We start from the raw sequence: 13,268 nt of genomic DNA, 5'->3' as shown, positions 1-13,268 counted from the left end.
CGAGGGGAAAGAGGGGACAGAGAGGGGACAAAGGGGACACAGCGGGGGGACCCGCGGGACCCCGGCAGCGCGGGGAGCCCGGCCCCGCCCACCCGCGCAGGCCACACCCCCTGGCAGACAGCCGATGGGATCAGCCAATGGGCGCCGCGGATGCGCTCCAGGCCCCGCCCATTTCCCCGCCCCCGCGCGCTGATTGGCGGGCGCCGGCGCCGGCCCGCACATGGGCGCTGTGCTCGGGCCGCGGGTTCGAGGCCGCGCTCGGCGCCTTTGGCTCCGCGCGGCTCCGCTGCCCGCCCGCCATGGCCCGGCGCAGCGCCCTCTCCATCCGCATCGTGGAGGGCAGGAACCTGCCCGCCAAGGACATGTGAGTGCCCCCGCGGCGGCCGGGACGCGTTCGGGGCGGGGGCATCCCGAGGGACTCGCCGCTTTCCCAGGGGTGCTGCGGGGTGTCCCCCCAACAGGTCCCCGATGGGGACACCACCCTCGGGCTGGCCTTAGAGCCTCCTCCCTGCTTTGGGGGCTTGCCCAGAACGGTTTGGGCGACCCCCAGCCATGGTGTAAGGGCTTTAGGATCAGGTGGCTTTAGGATCCCCCTTTGGGGTGTCACCCCTTGGGGTGTTCCCTCCAGGATGGCTTTGGAGTCGCCCTGCACTGAGGATTCGCCCCAGGGTGGCTTTAGGGTCCCCCACCCCAGCAGAATATTTACTTTGGGGGTTCCCTTCAGGGTAGATTTGGGGTACCCCTCCAGCAGTGCATCTACTTTGGAGGTTCCCCATAGGGTGGCTTTGGAATCCCCCTTGCTTTGGGATTTCCTCCAGGATGGCTTTGCTGTTCCCTTGCTTTGGGGGTTCCCCCAGTGCGGTTTTGGGACCCCCCTTGCCCTGGGGATCCCCTTTAGGACATTTTTGTGTGTTCTTAGCGCTTTGGGGGCTCCCTCAGCAGTGCTGTGATTTGGGGGCACCCCCGGGATGGGGCTGAGGTTTCCCCCCTTGCTGTGGGATGCCCCCAGCAGTGTTTTGGGTACCCCAAGCAGCGCTCCCACTTTGGGGGGTCCCTCTGTGCTGCCACGGGGCAGGGCTGTCCCCAGCACAGCGGGACCCTCGCCGGGACCCCCGGACGCGCAGCAGGAGCCGGTACTGGTCCCCAAAGGAGCAGGGGCTGTGCCAGTGCTGTGTCCCCGCTCCGCTGCCATGCCCGGCTCCATCCCACCTGGCTGAGGTGCGGGGAGCAGCCCTTGGCTCGGGATTTCCCTCCCAGGAAAATCCCGGTGTTCTCCTCACCGCTCCGATCCGTCTGGGGCGGGATGTGGGGACAGCGCCGGGGTGGCCCCAGCCGCCACCAAGGCAGCGGGAAGCTGCTGAGGAGCGCTCGGCAGCCGGCAAACCAGCAAAAATCCCTGCAGCCGTCATGGAAAAAGAGGATAAACAAGGAAAGAAACATGACTTTTTTTTTTTTTTTTTTTTTTTTTTTTTTTTTTTTTTTTAAATCCCGTGTGTCAGGGCCTGATTTTTAAATCCCTTGGCACAGCTCCCCGGCGGAGCTTGACCCAGCAGGGGCAGGCTCTGGGTTTTGGGAGATCCGGAGAGCCACAGCGCCTGGAGCGGAGCTCTCCGGGCCGGTGCCGCTGGGCTGGGCAGGGAAACCCGAGCGCGACCTTGGCCCCGGCCGGCCCCGGCCCCTTCCCCGCCGCGCAGCGCCCCAGGGATCCGGTTCCCTGCCCTGGCACCGCTCTGGGGATCGCTGCTTTCCTCCGGGAATCCCCTCTGCCGGGTGTCCCCGCTGCCAACAGCCAGGGCTGATGGAGCACCCCCAAATCCCCCGGGGAACCCCACGGGATTTGGCTCAGGGAGTTACGGGAGCCCCCCCAAGCTGAGGCTGCCAAATCTTCCCCTCGTCTTTATCCCAGGAAAGCCAGGGAAAGGATCTGATTTTTTTAAATGGTTTTTAATTTTTAAATTGACTTTATTTAGTATTGATTTTTTTAATATGACATTTATTTTATTTGATTTAATATTTTATTATTTATTTATTTTATTGGCTTATTTCCATGTTAGGATAATAAATAATGCCAATAATTTTTAATCTTTAATTTATCCTAATCTATTCTATTTTTATTTCAATATTTTCACTTTTTAACTTTCTATTTCATTATTTATTTTTAAAATTACTTTTTCTTTAATTTTTGCCCTTTTTCCTTTTCTCCACTTATTTATTTTTCATTTCTTTACTTATTATTCCTCCTTTTATTTTATCCCTTTATTTTATCCTTTTATCCTTTTATTTTACCCTTTTCTTTTCCTTTTCTTTTCATTTTCCTTTCCTTTTCTTTTCCTTTTCTTTTCCTTTTCTTTTCCTTTTCTTTTATTTTTAATTAGATCTTCAAATTTTTATTCATTTTTTCTTTAATTTCTCATTTTTAATTCTATTTTTATTTCTACTTTAATTTTCTTTGATTTTTAAATTCTATTTTTCTTTTATTCTTTATCTTCCTTCCCTTTATCATTCTAATTTTTTTTCCCCCTTTCCTTTTTAGCTCCATTTTTTACTTCAATTTTTATTCATTTCCTCTCACCACCTCCCAAGGCAGAACAACACCAGTTAATTTTTAATTCCATCCCTCCGCGGCTCTGCTGCCGGAGGGGTGGCTGTGTGTTCCTTCCCCCTTCCCCCAGTCCCTCCTGGGCTCATTTCCTCTTTATAAAACCCTTCCCCTTTCCAGCTCCTTCCCTGCCCCCCAGCGTGGGTGCCCGAGCAGCGCCGCAAATCCCTCGGCGACATCCCGGGACGGGCAGGGATGCTGCTGCGGTGTCACCCGCCTTTGAGCCGGGATTTGCCACCCAAAATCCGCGTGGCGGCTCGGGCAGCTCCCGCAGCCGCCGAGGGCGGTTCTGCCGCGGAGTGTTTGAATCGCTGCGAACGCCGTGCCCGGCTGGCTCGCAGGAGCCGCGGCCGCGCTGCTGTCCCCGCGCTGGGGACAAGGGTTGCGCTGCCAGCGCGGCCAGCCGCGCGTTGCCGGGCGCAGCTGGAGCTGTTCCCGTTCCGCCTGCCCGCTCCCGGCGTCCCCGATGGTTTGCACAAGGCAGGAAATGTCAGCGATGCGCTCCGCTTCGCCCGCGGCTCTCCCTAAAAATCCTCCCCGCGGCGCCGGGACGGAGCGGGGGCAGCGGCCGAGAGCGGCTCTCGGCACCCGGGGCCGAGGATGGAAGTGCCTGGGAGCAGGGATGTTGTTGTGGCACCCAGCATGCACAGCCTGAGAATTCCCTGCTGCCGTGCTTAGCGGGACAGGGAGCCCCCCAAACCCTTCAGACCCCTCCAGCCTCTTTGGAATCACCCAAAACCCCTTCAGACCCCTCCAGCCTCTTTGGAATCCCCCAAAACCCCTTTCAATCCCTTCCAGCCTCTTTGGAATCCCCCAAAACCCCTTCAGCCCCTTCCAGCCTCTTTGGAGTCCCCCCAAACCCCTTCAGTCCCTTTCAGTCCCCTCCAACCTCTTCTGATTTCCCCAAAACCCTTTCAGTCCCCTCCAGCCTCTTTGGAATCCCCCAAAACCCCTTCAGTCCCCTCCAGCCTCTTTGGAATCCCCCAAAACCCCTTCAGTCCCCTCCAGCCTCTTTGGAATCCCCCAAAACCCCTTTCAATCCCCTCCAATCTCTTTTGAATCCCCCCAAACCCCTTTCAGTCCCCTCCAACCTCTTTTGATTCCCCCCAAACCCCTTTCAATCCCCCCAACCTCTTTTGATTTCCCCAAAACCCCTTTCGGTCCCCTCCAGCCTCTTTTGAACCCTTCAAACCCCTTTCAATCCCCCCCAAAACCCCTTTCAATCCCCCTAAAGACCCTTTCAGTTCCCTCCAACCCCTTTTGATTCCCCCAAACCATCTTCTGATTCCCCCTAGGTACCTTTTCAATCCTCCTCAAAACCATTTTAGTCCCCTCCAACCCCTTTTGATTCCCCAAAACACTTTCAGCCCCCTCCAACTCCTTTTGAACACCCCAAAATCCTCTCAATCCCCCTCAAAACCCTTTCAATCCCCTCCAACTCCTTCTGAATCCCCCAAAACCCCTTTCAGTCCCTCCAAACTCCTTTAGTCCTTCCAAAACCCATCTGGATTCCCCCAGATTCTTTCAGTTGTCCCCAAAACCTTTTCAATCCCCCCAGCAGCTGCCTCTCAGCATCCCTGGATTTGGGATGTGGGAATCACTCAATGCCTGGGGTCCCCCAACCTGTGCACCCTCCCTTTCCCCAGGACACTCGTGGCTGCCTGACAGTGCCACTGGGGTTGGTGTTTATGAGTTCTCCATGCTCCAAGCTGCCCCATGCCAGTGGGATGGCAGCCACAACCTTTCCATGACCTTGGCCACCCCCAGGTCCTGGCTCCTCTGTCCCTGGCCAGAGTCCTCACCCCTGACCCTGTTTCTGATGAAGCAGGGCAATAAGCTGTAAAACCATGATTATTTTTTGGCAAGGGTGACTCGGATTGTCCCCAGGGAGGAAGCATGGTCAAAGCACGGTGGTGGCTGCCCTTCACACCCTCTGCATCCCTGGGGGTGTCCTTAGGGCTGTCCCCATCCCCGTGAGAGTGCTGGGGGTCTGGGGACACCGTGGGGCTGGAGAAGGCTGCTGTGGCCTCACTCCCCAGTGTGTGAAATTGGGCTGCAGGTGCCTGGAGCTGTTTCGGGGAAAGGGTGGGGTTTGTTTGCTCCTTGCCTTCCTGTGTGGAAAAGGAAAAACCACTTCTGGCAGCCACAGCGGCCGGACACGGTCAGGGAGGGGTGTCCCCGGTCTGGAAGCCAAGCTGGGGTCACCCTGTGCTGGCAGCTGTGGCCAAGATCCCCCGTGGGAGTCTTTGGCAGCCTCTGCTCCCTCAGGGCGTTGTCTCTGCAAGGTCTCTGTTCTGTGGGGGCTGTCAGGGCTGAAGGCTTTGCTCGCCCATGGCCATGAGACTCCTGCAGGTTGGGTGGTGGCCAGGCTGTGGCTGGTGGCACTGACAGAGCTGTCCCTTGTCCTTCTAGCACGGGGAGCAGTGATCCGTACTGCATCGTGAAGATCGATGATGAGGCCATCATCAGGTGGGTGCCCTGGGTCCCTGGCTGGTCCCTAAAACTGCTGGAGTCCCAAACCTTGCTCCAGGCAGGTGTCTCCATCTGCTGCAGGCACATTGTTGCTATGATTATTGTTAAGATCATTATTCATTGCTATTTATCATTCATTATTATTCCCTACTTTGGGCTGAGGTGCTCCTGCAGACACAGAAGTGTCTAACAGCTCATGACCCCCTTCCCCTCCACCCCACCCCTGTGCCTTGCCAGCCCAGAGCCACAAGACAGGACAAGGACAGGGACAGAGACTCATCCCTGCCCCAGCTGAGGCTTTCAAACTCTGGGTGCTTCCCCCAGCCATGTGTCCCCAAAAGCTGGGAAGGTCCCCGGGCTGGGGAGTACCCCTGAGAGGGAGCCCTGTCCCCCCTGTCACCAGTGCCACCTGCCCCACAGGACTGCCACGGTGTGGAAGACACTGTCCCCGTTCTGGGGGGAGGAATACGAGGTGCAGCTCCAGCCTGGTTTCCACAGCATCTCCATCTACGTCATGGACGAGGATGCCCTCAGGTGTGCTGGGCCTTGGTGGTTTTCCTGTTTGGTGGCTTTTCTGTTGGTGGCTTTGGCTCCCTGCATGCTCAGCCTGGTGCTGCCACCAGAGAATCCACAGCTGGCCACGCTGCCCTGGGCTTTGAGACACAGATGGGTGAAGTTATCTCCTGAGGATATTGTCCAGCTGGCAGCAGAGGGTGGCTGATGTGCTCCGTGGGGACAGACACACCATGGTGGCCCCTGTCCAGGATCCCCCAAAGTGGGGGCTGTCCTACCTGGGCACCAATCCCATGGTGGGTCCTGTTGCCCATTTTTGTTTTCCAGCCGTGATGACATCATTGGGAAGGTCTGCATCACCCGGGACATGCTGGCAGAGCACCCCAAGGGTAGGGGAAAGCGTGGCTGGGGGTCCCAGGAGGGACCCATCTCCCACCCCTTGGACAAGCTGGTGCTGAGGGGTTCCCCCAGGACCCCTTCATGGGGATCCCCCCTTTTCCCACAGGATACAGCGGCTGGATGAGCCTCAGTGAGGTGGACCCTGATGAGGAGGTGCAGGGGGAGATCCACCTGCGGGTGGAGGTCCTGGGCAGCCAGGGCAGCCGGCGGCTGCGCTGCTCCGTGCTGGAGGCCAGGTGAGAGGGGGCACGAGGGTGACAGGGGCTGTGTGTGCAGCTGGGACATGGGTGCCGAGTCTGAGCTGCTCCATGACTCAGTTTCCCTGCTGTATCCGGTCCTTTGGGTGCAAAGCACCCTCCTCATTACCCAGATGGGGGTGCTGGGTCAGGGTCTACCTCATCTGCAGGTCTTTGGGACATGTATCTTGAGATTCTCTGAGAGCAGAGTGGGTGCCACGGGTGCCTGTAGGTATTTTGGGAGGTTGCTGGTAAATTCCCCCTCTCCTCGGCAGGGATTTGGCCAGGAAGGACCGGAATGGTGCCTCCGACCCCTTTGTCCGCCTGCGCTACAACGGGAAGACGCAGGAGAGCACCGTGAGTGCGGCTTCAGCCATGCCCAGCCTGCCAGGGGTGCAGGTGGAATCCGTCCACGGGGAACCCAGAGCCATCCCTGTCCCCCAGCATCCCCAGCTTGGTGTCCCTGAGGGACAGACCCAGCCAGCAAGAGAGGACAAAGCTGTTGCCTTTGCAGGTGGTCAAGAAATCCTGTTACCCTCGCTGGAACGAGACCTTCGAGTTCGAGCTGGCCGAGCCTGCTGAGGAGAAGCTCTGCGTGGAGGTGTGGGACTGGGACCTCGTCGGCAGGAATGATTTCCTGGGCAAGGTGAGCCCCAAACCTTTCAGTGCTGCCAGGGTCCAGCCCAGCCGCACACCCAGGCCTCTCCTGCCTTCCCCTCCCAGGTGGTGTTCAGTGTCCAGGGGCTGGAAGCAGCTGGGCAGGAGGAGGGGTGGTTCAGGCTGTGCCCAGACAAGTCCAAGCCAACAGAGGACGAGTGAGTTTTGGCACAGGGTGTTGGGGTGTGCTGGGGGTGGTGCCAGTGCCCTCAGGAGGGATGGGAGTTTTTCTGGGAAGCATCATCATTTTGGAGGGGTAGCCTGGGGTGTTGGGCCACCTCCTGCTTGGTGAAGTATACATCCATCATCCACCCATTCCATCCACCCATCATCCACCCATCATCCATCCACCCATCCACCCATCCATCATCCACCCATCCATCATCCACCCATTCATCCATCCATCCATCATCCATCCATCCATCATCCATCCATTCATCCATCCATCCATCCATCCATCCATCCATCCATCCATCATCCATCCATTATCCATCCATCCATCCATCCATCCATCCATCCATCATCCATCCATTATCCATCCATCCATCCATCCATCCATCCACCCATTCATCCATCCATCCATCCATCATCCATCCATCCATCCATCCATCCGTCCATCATCCATCCATCCATCCATCCATCATCCATCCACCCCTCCACCCACCCACCCACCCTCCCTGTGCTCCTGCAGGCGCCGGGGCAGCCTGGGCTCGCTGCAGCTGCAGGTGAAGCTCCGGGATGAGACGGTGCTTCCCTCCCACTGCTACCAGCCCCTGGTGCAGCTCCTGTGCCAGGAGGTGAAGTTGGGGCGCCAGGTGAGGGGTCCATGCCCAGCCCTGCTGGAGCACTCACATTTCCCAGCTCTGTGGTGTCTGCCTGCCTCGGGCTGTCACCTTAGGGTGCCTCTTCCCTCCAGGATGGCCAAGTGCACCTGGTCACCCTCCTGGACGAAACCACCACGGCCGAGTGCCGGCAGGAGGTCGCCATCAACTTGGTCAAACTCTTCCTGGGCCAGGGGCTGGTCAAGGAGTTCCTGGACCTGCTCTTTGAGCTGGAGCTGGCCAAGCCCTGTAAGGCTGGAATGGGGAGTGGTCCTGGAGGCTTCCTTATCATCTCCTGGGGCTGCAAAACCTCCAGGGCCTTTTGTGGGGATTTTTTTGGGAGTGATGGTTGAGGCTCAGCCATCGCACTGTGCAATCTGTTGGGCTCATCCCAGCAGTTCATGGGCTGAGGTTGGTGGAGGAGCAGGTGGGCTGAGGTTTGGAAATCCCCATGGCCCCCATGGAAATGGCCAGGGGGACGGGGCACAGCCCCTAGGAATGACCCCCATGACTGCAGCTGCCCAGGATGACCTGAGGCCATTCCCCAGGCCATGGACCCTCTCCTGTTTTGCAGGTGAGCCCAACACTCTGTTCCGGAGCAACTCTCTGGCCTCAAAGTCGATGGAGTCCTTCCTCAAGGTGCCACACCACCCAAAACCTGCTCTTCCCAGCTGTTCCTGGCCCTGGGCTGTTCCCAGGGGAAGAACTGGGAGGGATGCTGTGCTTGTGCCTTCCCCCAGGGCTGGGAGGCTGGAGAAGATCCACTGGGTGACCCTGGGGGTATCGGATGCCAAATCTGTGGCCCATCCCTGTCCCCTGTGTGGTCCCTCGGCAGGTGACAGGGATGCCATACCTGCACTTTGTCCTGGGCCCCACCATCACCCGCGTGTTTGAGGAGAAGAAATACGTGGAGCTGGACCCCGGCAAGGTGGAGATCAAAGACGTCGGGTAAGGGGCTCGTGGGGTGGCAGGGCAGGGGTGGCCCCAGCGCTGGAGGTGACAGTGACGGTGCCTGCAGGTGCTCGGGGCTGCACCGGGTGCAGACGGAGGGCGAGGTGATCGAGCAGGGCCGACAGCACCTCCAGTCCTACCTGGGCGAGCTCCTGGACGCCATCGTCAGGTCGGCGCCGGCGTGTCCGCCCCTGATCCGCGCCGCGTTCCGCCAGCTCTTCCAGCGCGTCGGGGAGCGCTTCCCGCAGCACCAGGTCGGGCTGTGCGGGGGATGCCGTGGCTCAAACGGGGACATCCCCAGGGGACAGCGCTCTCTGCGTGTGGTCCCCAGTGTGGTCAGCGGGGTCCCCTCTTGAGCAAGCAGCAGCCCCGGCCACCGGTGCATCGCTATTTGTGGGGTTGTCCCACGCTGGGAAAGACCCTCACGTGTGTTCCCCACCCCTCGGCGGTCCCAGCACGCCAAATTTGTGGCTGTCACCAGCTTCCTGTGCCTGCGCTTCTTCTCGCCGGCCGTGATGACCCCCAAGCTGTTCCAGCTGCGGGCCGCACACGCGGACGCGCGGACCAGCCGCACGCTGCTGCTGCTGGCCAAGGTGCGACAGGGGACACCGGGGCGGCCCTTTGGGGTGCCGGCCGGGTCTCCTGGGGGTGACGCTGCCACCGCCGCGGTCCCCAGGCCATCCAGCTGGTCGGGAACATGGAGCCGGCGGCCGGGCGCGCCAAGGAGACGTGGCTGTCGCCGCTGCTGCCCGCCCTGCAGGAGGGCACCGCCCGCATGAGGGACTTCATCACCCGCCTGGTGGGCACGGAGGAGGACAAGGGCGAGGAGGAGGGCGAGGGGCGGCCGCTGGGGCCCTCGCCGGCCGTGGTGAAGGAGGGGATGCTCCTCGTGCACAAGACACGGGGCAAGGGGCCGCTGCTCGCCGCTGCCGCCGGCAAGAAACTCCATTTCTGCCTCACCGCGGAGTCCCTGAGCTTCGGCAAGAGCCCCGGTGCGGAGGTACGGGCGTGCTGGGCGGGCGGGGGGGCGGGCAGCGGGGCGGCGCTGACCCCCTCCGTGTGTGTCCCTTCCATCAGCGTATCGGTGCCATCGCCCTGGGCGACATCCTGGCGGCCGAGAAGGTGGAGGAGAAGAGCTTCGGCAGCTCCCACGTCATGCAGGTGGTCTACATGGCCACGGGCGGGCAGCAGGAGACGGCTTACCTGCAGTGCAAGGTGCGGCGGGGACAGCGGGCGGTGGCACGGCGCGGGCGGTGGCACGGCGCGGGCGGTGGCACGGCGGGGGCACCCTCCGACTGTCCCCAACCCCGCAGTGTGTCAACGAGCTGAACCAGTGGCTGTCAGCCCTGCGCAAGGTGTGCGGCAACAACCCCCGCGTGCTCCGCTCCTACCACCCCGGCGTCTTCCGCGGCGACAAGTGGAGCTGCTGCCACCAGCGCGACAGGACAGGTACGCGGAGGTGGCCCCGGAGCCCCGCGGGGGTGCCGGGCTGTCCCCCCGGTACGGTGACCCCGCTGCCCCGCAGGGCTGGGATGCGACCGGACCCGGCACGGCGTCACCCTGCAGGACTGGAGTGACCCGCTGGAGCCCACGGTGGAGGCGCAGCGCCTCTTCCAGCACCTGCAGGGCCTGCGGGGGACGCTCAGGTGAGCCCCTGGCCCCGGGACCCCCGCACCGGCCCCGCCGCCGCGCTGCTCCTGCCACGGCCGGTCCCTCTCCCCTCTCCGCAGGGACAAGTACTGGGAGCTGCAGGAGCCGGAGGCGGCCCGCAACGGCCCCCGCGGTGAAGGTGGGTTGGGGTGCGGGGTTTGGGGATGTTCTGCTTGGGAGGTGTCCCCGGCGGTCACAGGGGCTGTGGGGATGACCTGTCCCGCCCTGTCCCGCAGACGCTGCCCTGCCCGAGGGGCTGAGCCGGCTGCTGGCGGTGCTGGGGGAGCTGGAGCGCTGCCACCGCCGGGAGCTGCCCCCGCCGCCGGGCCCGGCCCTGCTGCGGCTGCAGACGTGAGGGAGCGCGGCCCCGCAATAAAGGCACTTGGTACCCTGCGGCCGTGTCCTGTGTCTGCTGGGGACGGGACTGCCCAGAGCCCTGCTGGTGCCACTGCTCGCAGTTACACTGCTGCCACCTCTGAGGCCATTTCTGGTGGCACCACTGGTGGCCTGATAAAAGCACTGCTGGGGGTTCCCTTGGTGGCGCTACTGATGGTGACACTGCTGACAGTTACACTGCTGCCACCTCTGAGGGTCCTGCTGGGGCCATTTCTGGTGGCATCACCTGTGGCATTGCTGGTGGCCTGATAAAAGCACTGCTGGTTCTCTTGGTGGCGCTACTGAGGGTGGCACTGCTGACAGTTACACTGGTGACATCTCTGAGAGTCCTGCTGGGGCCATTTCTGGTGGCATCACTGGTGGCATCACTGGTGGCACCACTGGTGGCATCGCCAGTGGCACCACTGGTGGCCTGATAAAAGCACTGCTGGTTCTCTTGGTGGCGCTACTGATGGTGGCACTGCTGACAGTTACACTGGTGACATCTCTGAGAGTCCTGCTGGGGCCATTTCTGGTGCCATCACTGGTGGCATCACTGGTGGCACCACTGGTGGCATCGCCAGTGGCACCACTGGTGGCCTGATAAAAGCACTGCTGGGGGTTCTCTTGGTGGCGCTACTGATGGTGGCACTGCTGACAGGTACACTGGTGACATCTCTGAGAGTCCTGCTGGTGCCATCACTGGTGGCATCGCCAGTGGCACCACTGGTGGCCTGATAAAAGCACTGCTGGATGTTCTCTTGGTGGCACTACTGATGGTGGCACTGCTCACAGTTACACTAGTGACACCTCTGAGGGTCCTGCTGGTGCCATCACTGGTGGCATCACTGGTGGCACCACTGGTGGCCTGCTTGGGGGTTCTCTTGGTGGCGCTGCTGATGCTGCCATTGCTCGCTGTCCCTGCTGGTGCCATTTCTGAGGGCCCTCCTGCTGCTGGTTCTGTTGCTGGCAGCATTGCTGCCATCACTGGTGGCTCTGGTGGCCTGCTGTGGCAGTGGTGGCAGCCCTGGAGTCTCTGCTCATGGCCCTGCTGCTGGTGCCAGCTGGTCACGGCCGTGGTGCTCCAGTGGGGACACCGCTGCCGGTGTCACCGGTGTGTGTTCCCTTCCCGGCCGTGGCTCTGAGGCGGCCACCACCATTCTCGGCGCCGCCGCCATTGCTGCGGCGGGTCCTCCCGCCCGCCAGGGGGCGCTGCGCGGCGCCCCGAGCGGGCGGAAGTGACGTAACGGAAGCGGAGCGGCGGCCGCCATAGCAACGGCGCGATGAACGCGCCGCCGGCCTTCGAGTCCTTCCTGCTCTTCGAGGGCGAGAAAAAGTGAGGGGATACCGGGGGGCGAGTAATTAACCCTGATCAGAGCGCGGGGGGCTGGGAGCGGGGGGAAGCGGGCCTTTCCCCCCAGTCCCCGCCGTGCCCTGGCGCGCACGGATCGCTAACACCCCTGCATCCCGTAACACCTCAGGATCACCATCAACAAGGACACCAAGGTGCCCAACGCCTGCCTGTTCACCATCAACAAGGAGGACCACACGCTCGGGAACATCATCAAGTCGTAAGTTGGAGCGGGGAGGAGACTGCGGGGAGGTTTGGGATTTTCCTGCCCTTCATTTCCCGGGGTTGGGTTTTTGTTCCGTCCCAGGCAGCTGCTCAAGGACCCGCAGGTGCTGTTCGCAGGGTACAAGGTCCCTCACCCTCTGGAACATAAAATCATCATCCGTGTCCAAACCACCCCAGATTACAGCCCGCAGGAAGCTTTCACCAATGCCATCACAGACCTGATCAGTGAGCTCTCCCTGCTGGAAGAGAGGTTCAGGGTAAGGGCACTGTTTTCCTTAAAACTCTTTGGCCTTGTTATACTTGTATTTTTTTTTTTTTTTTATTTGTTTGTTTGGCCTTGTTATACTGTTTTTATGTGTCTTAAAGCTGCTGGCTTGAGGTTGGTGAATTAATTCAAGCCACCCTCCTTGTGTTGTTCAGCTGCTGTCAAAGCCTGGCTGCTCTTAAGTGCATTTTTATTTTCTTTTTTCTACTTCTGACAAAGCTTTGAGCCCATATTTTCACCTCTCATCGCTTCTGCTCAGTTTATTTATTGATTTAGCCCCCTAATCCTGAGATTTAATCTTACTCAGAAAAATTCAGGGAGGCTGTGACTGAAACAGTACCTCTGATGTGCTGAGAAAAGGCACCAATTCATAAATAAGTTTTGATTTTAATTTCAATATTCTGCTTGCTGTAGAGATTTCCACTGGGTTGTGATTCACAGAAGAGTCAGGAATTATTAAACACCAACCTGCAGCTCAGTAACAACTCTTGTCTAACCATGTGTATTTTTGCTTTTGCTTTACAGGTTGCTATTAAGGACAAACAAGAAGGAATTGAGTAAAATGGAGCAGACTGTTACTTCTGATGCAGAATGACGTGTCTGTTACTGGATTAAATATTTAAACCTCCATTCATGGCAAATATTTTTCCCCTTGTCCCACTTCTGTTTAATTTTTGACAGCAGCAGCAATATTTTGAGTTCTGGTTTTATTTTCATAGCAGACAGGCACTTTGCCAGGAGGATAAAACATCGT

The 13,268-nt window shown here is 59.5% G+C and overlaps 2 protein-coding genes across 2 annotated transcripts; both read left to right on the top strand.

The window, feature by feature from the left end:
- Positions 1–268: 268 nt before the first annotated feature.
- On the top strand, positions 269–10,691 carry LOC110481951 (ras GTPase-activating protein 4). The gene is made up of 20 exons (XM_031506433.2): positions 269–364; positions 5,012–5,068; positions 5,492–5,605; positions 5,912–5,973; positions 6,090–6,219; positions 6,495–6,576; positions 6,734–6,865; positions 6,943–7,034; positions 7,568–7,691; positions 7,793–7,946; positions 8,272–8,336; positions 8,533–8,645; positions 8,716–8,902; positions 9,104–9,241; positions 9,325–9,648; positions 9,726–9,863; positions 9,962–10,097; positions 10,174–10,294; positions 10,379–10,437; positions 10,535–10,691. The coding sequence occupies exons 1-20, from the start codon at positions 300–302 to the stop codon at positions 10,651–10,653; spliced, it is 2,412 nt and encodes an 803-aa protein (XP_031362293.2). The 5' UTR covers positions 269–299; the 3' UTR covers positions 10,654–10,691.
- Positions 10,692–11,893: 1,202 nt separating this feature from the next.
- On the top strand, positions 11,894–13,155 carry POLR2J (RNA polymerase II subunit J). The gene is made up of 4 exons (XM_021551018.3): positions 11,894–12,009; positions 12,155–12,244; positions 12,332–12,506; positions 13,040–13,155. Exons 1-4 carry the CDS (start codon positions 11,957–11,959, stop codon positions 13,073–13,075), a joined length of 354 nt encoding a protein of 117 aa, XP_021406693.1. The 5' UTR covers positions 11,894–11,956; the 3' UTR covers positions 13,076–13,155.
- Positions 13,156–13,268: the final 113 nt, after the last annotated feature.

The sequence above is a fragment of the Lonchura striata genome, chromosome 20 (genome assembly GCF_046129695.1).
Source record: "Lonchura striata isolate bLonStr1 chromosome 20, bLonStr1.mat, whole genome shotgun sequence".
Classification (NCBI taxonomy): domain Eukaryota; kingdom Metazoa; phylum Chordata; class Aves; order Passeriformes; family Estrildidae; genus Lonchura; species Lonchura striata.
The sequence above is the reverse complement of the archived record's forward strand: the minus strand, read 5'-3'. Positions and strand labels throughout refer to the sequence as shown.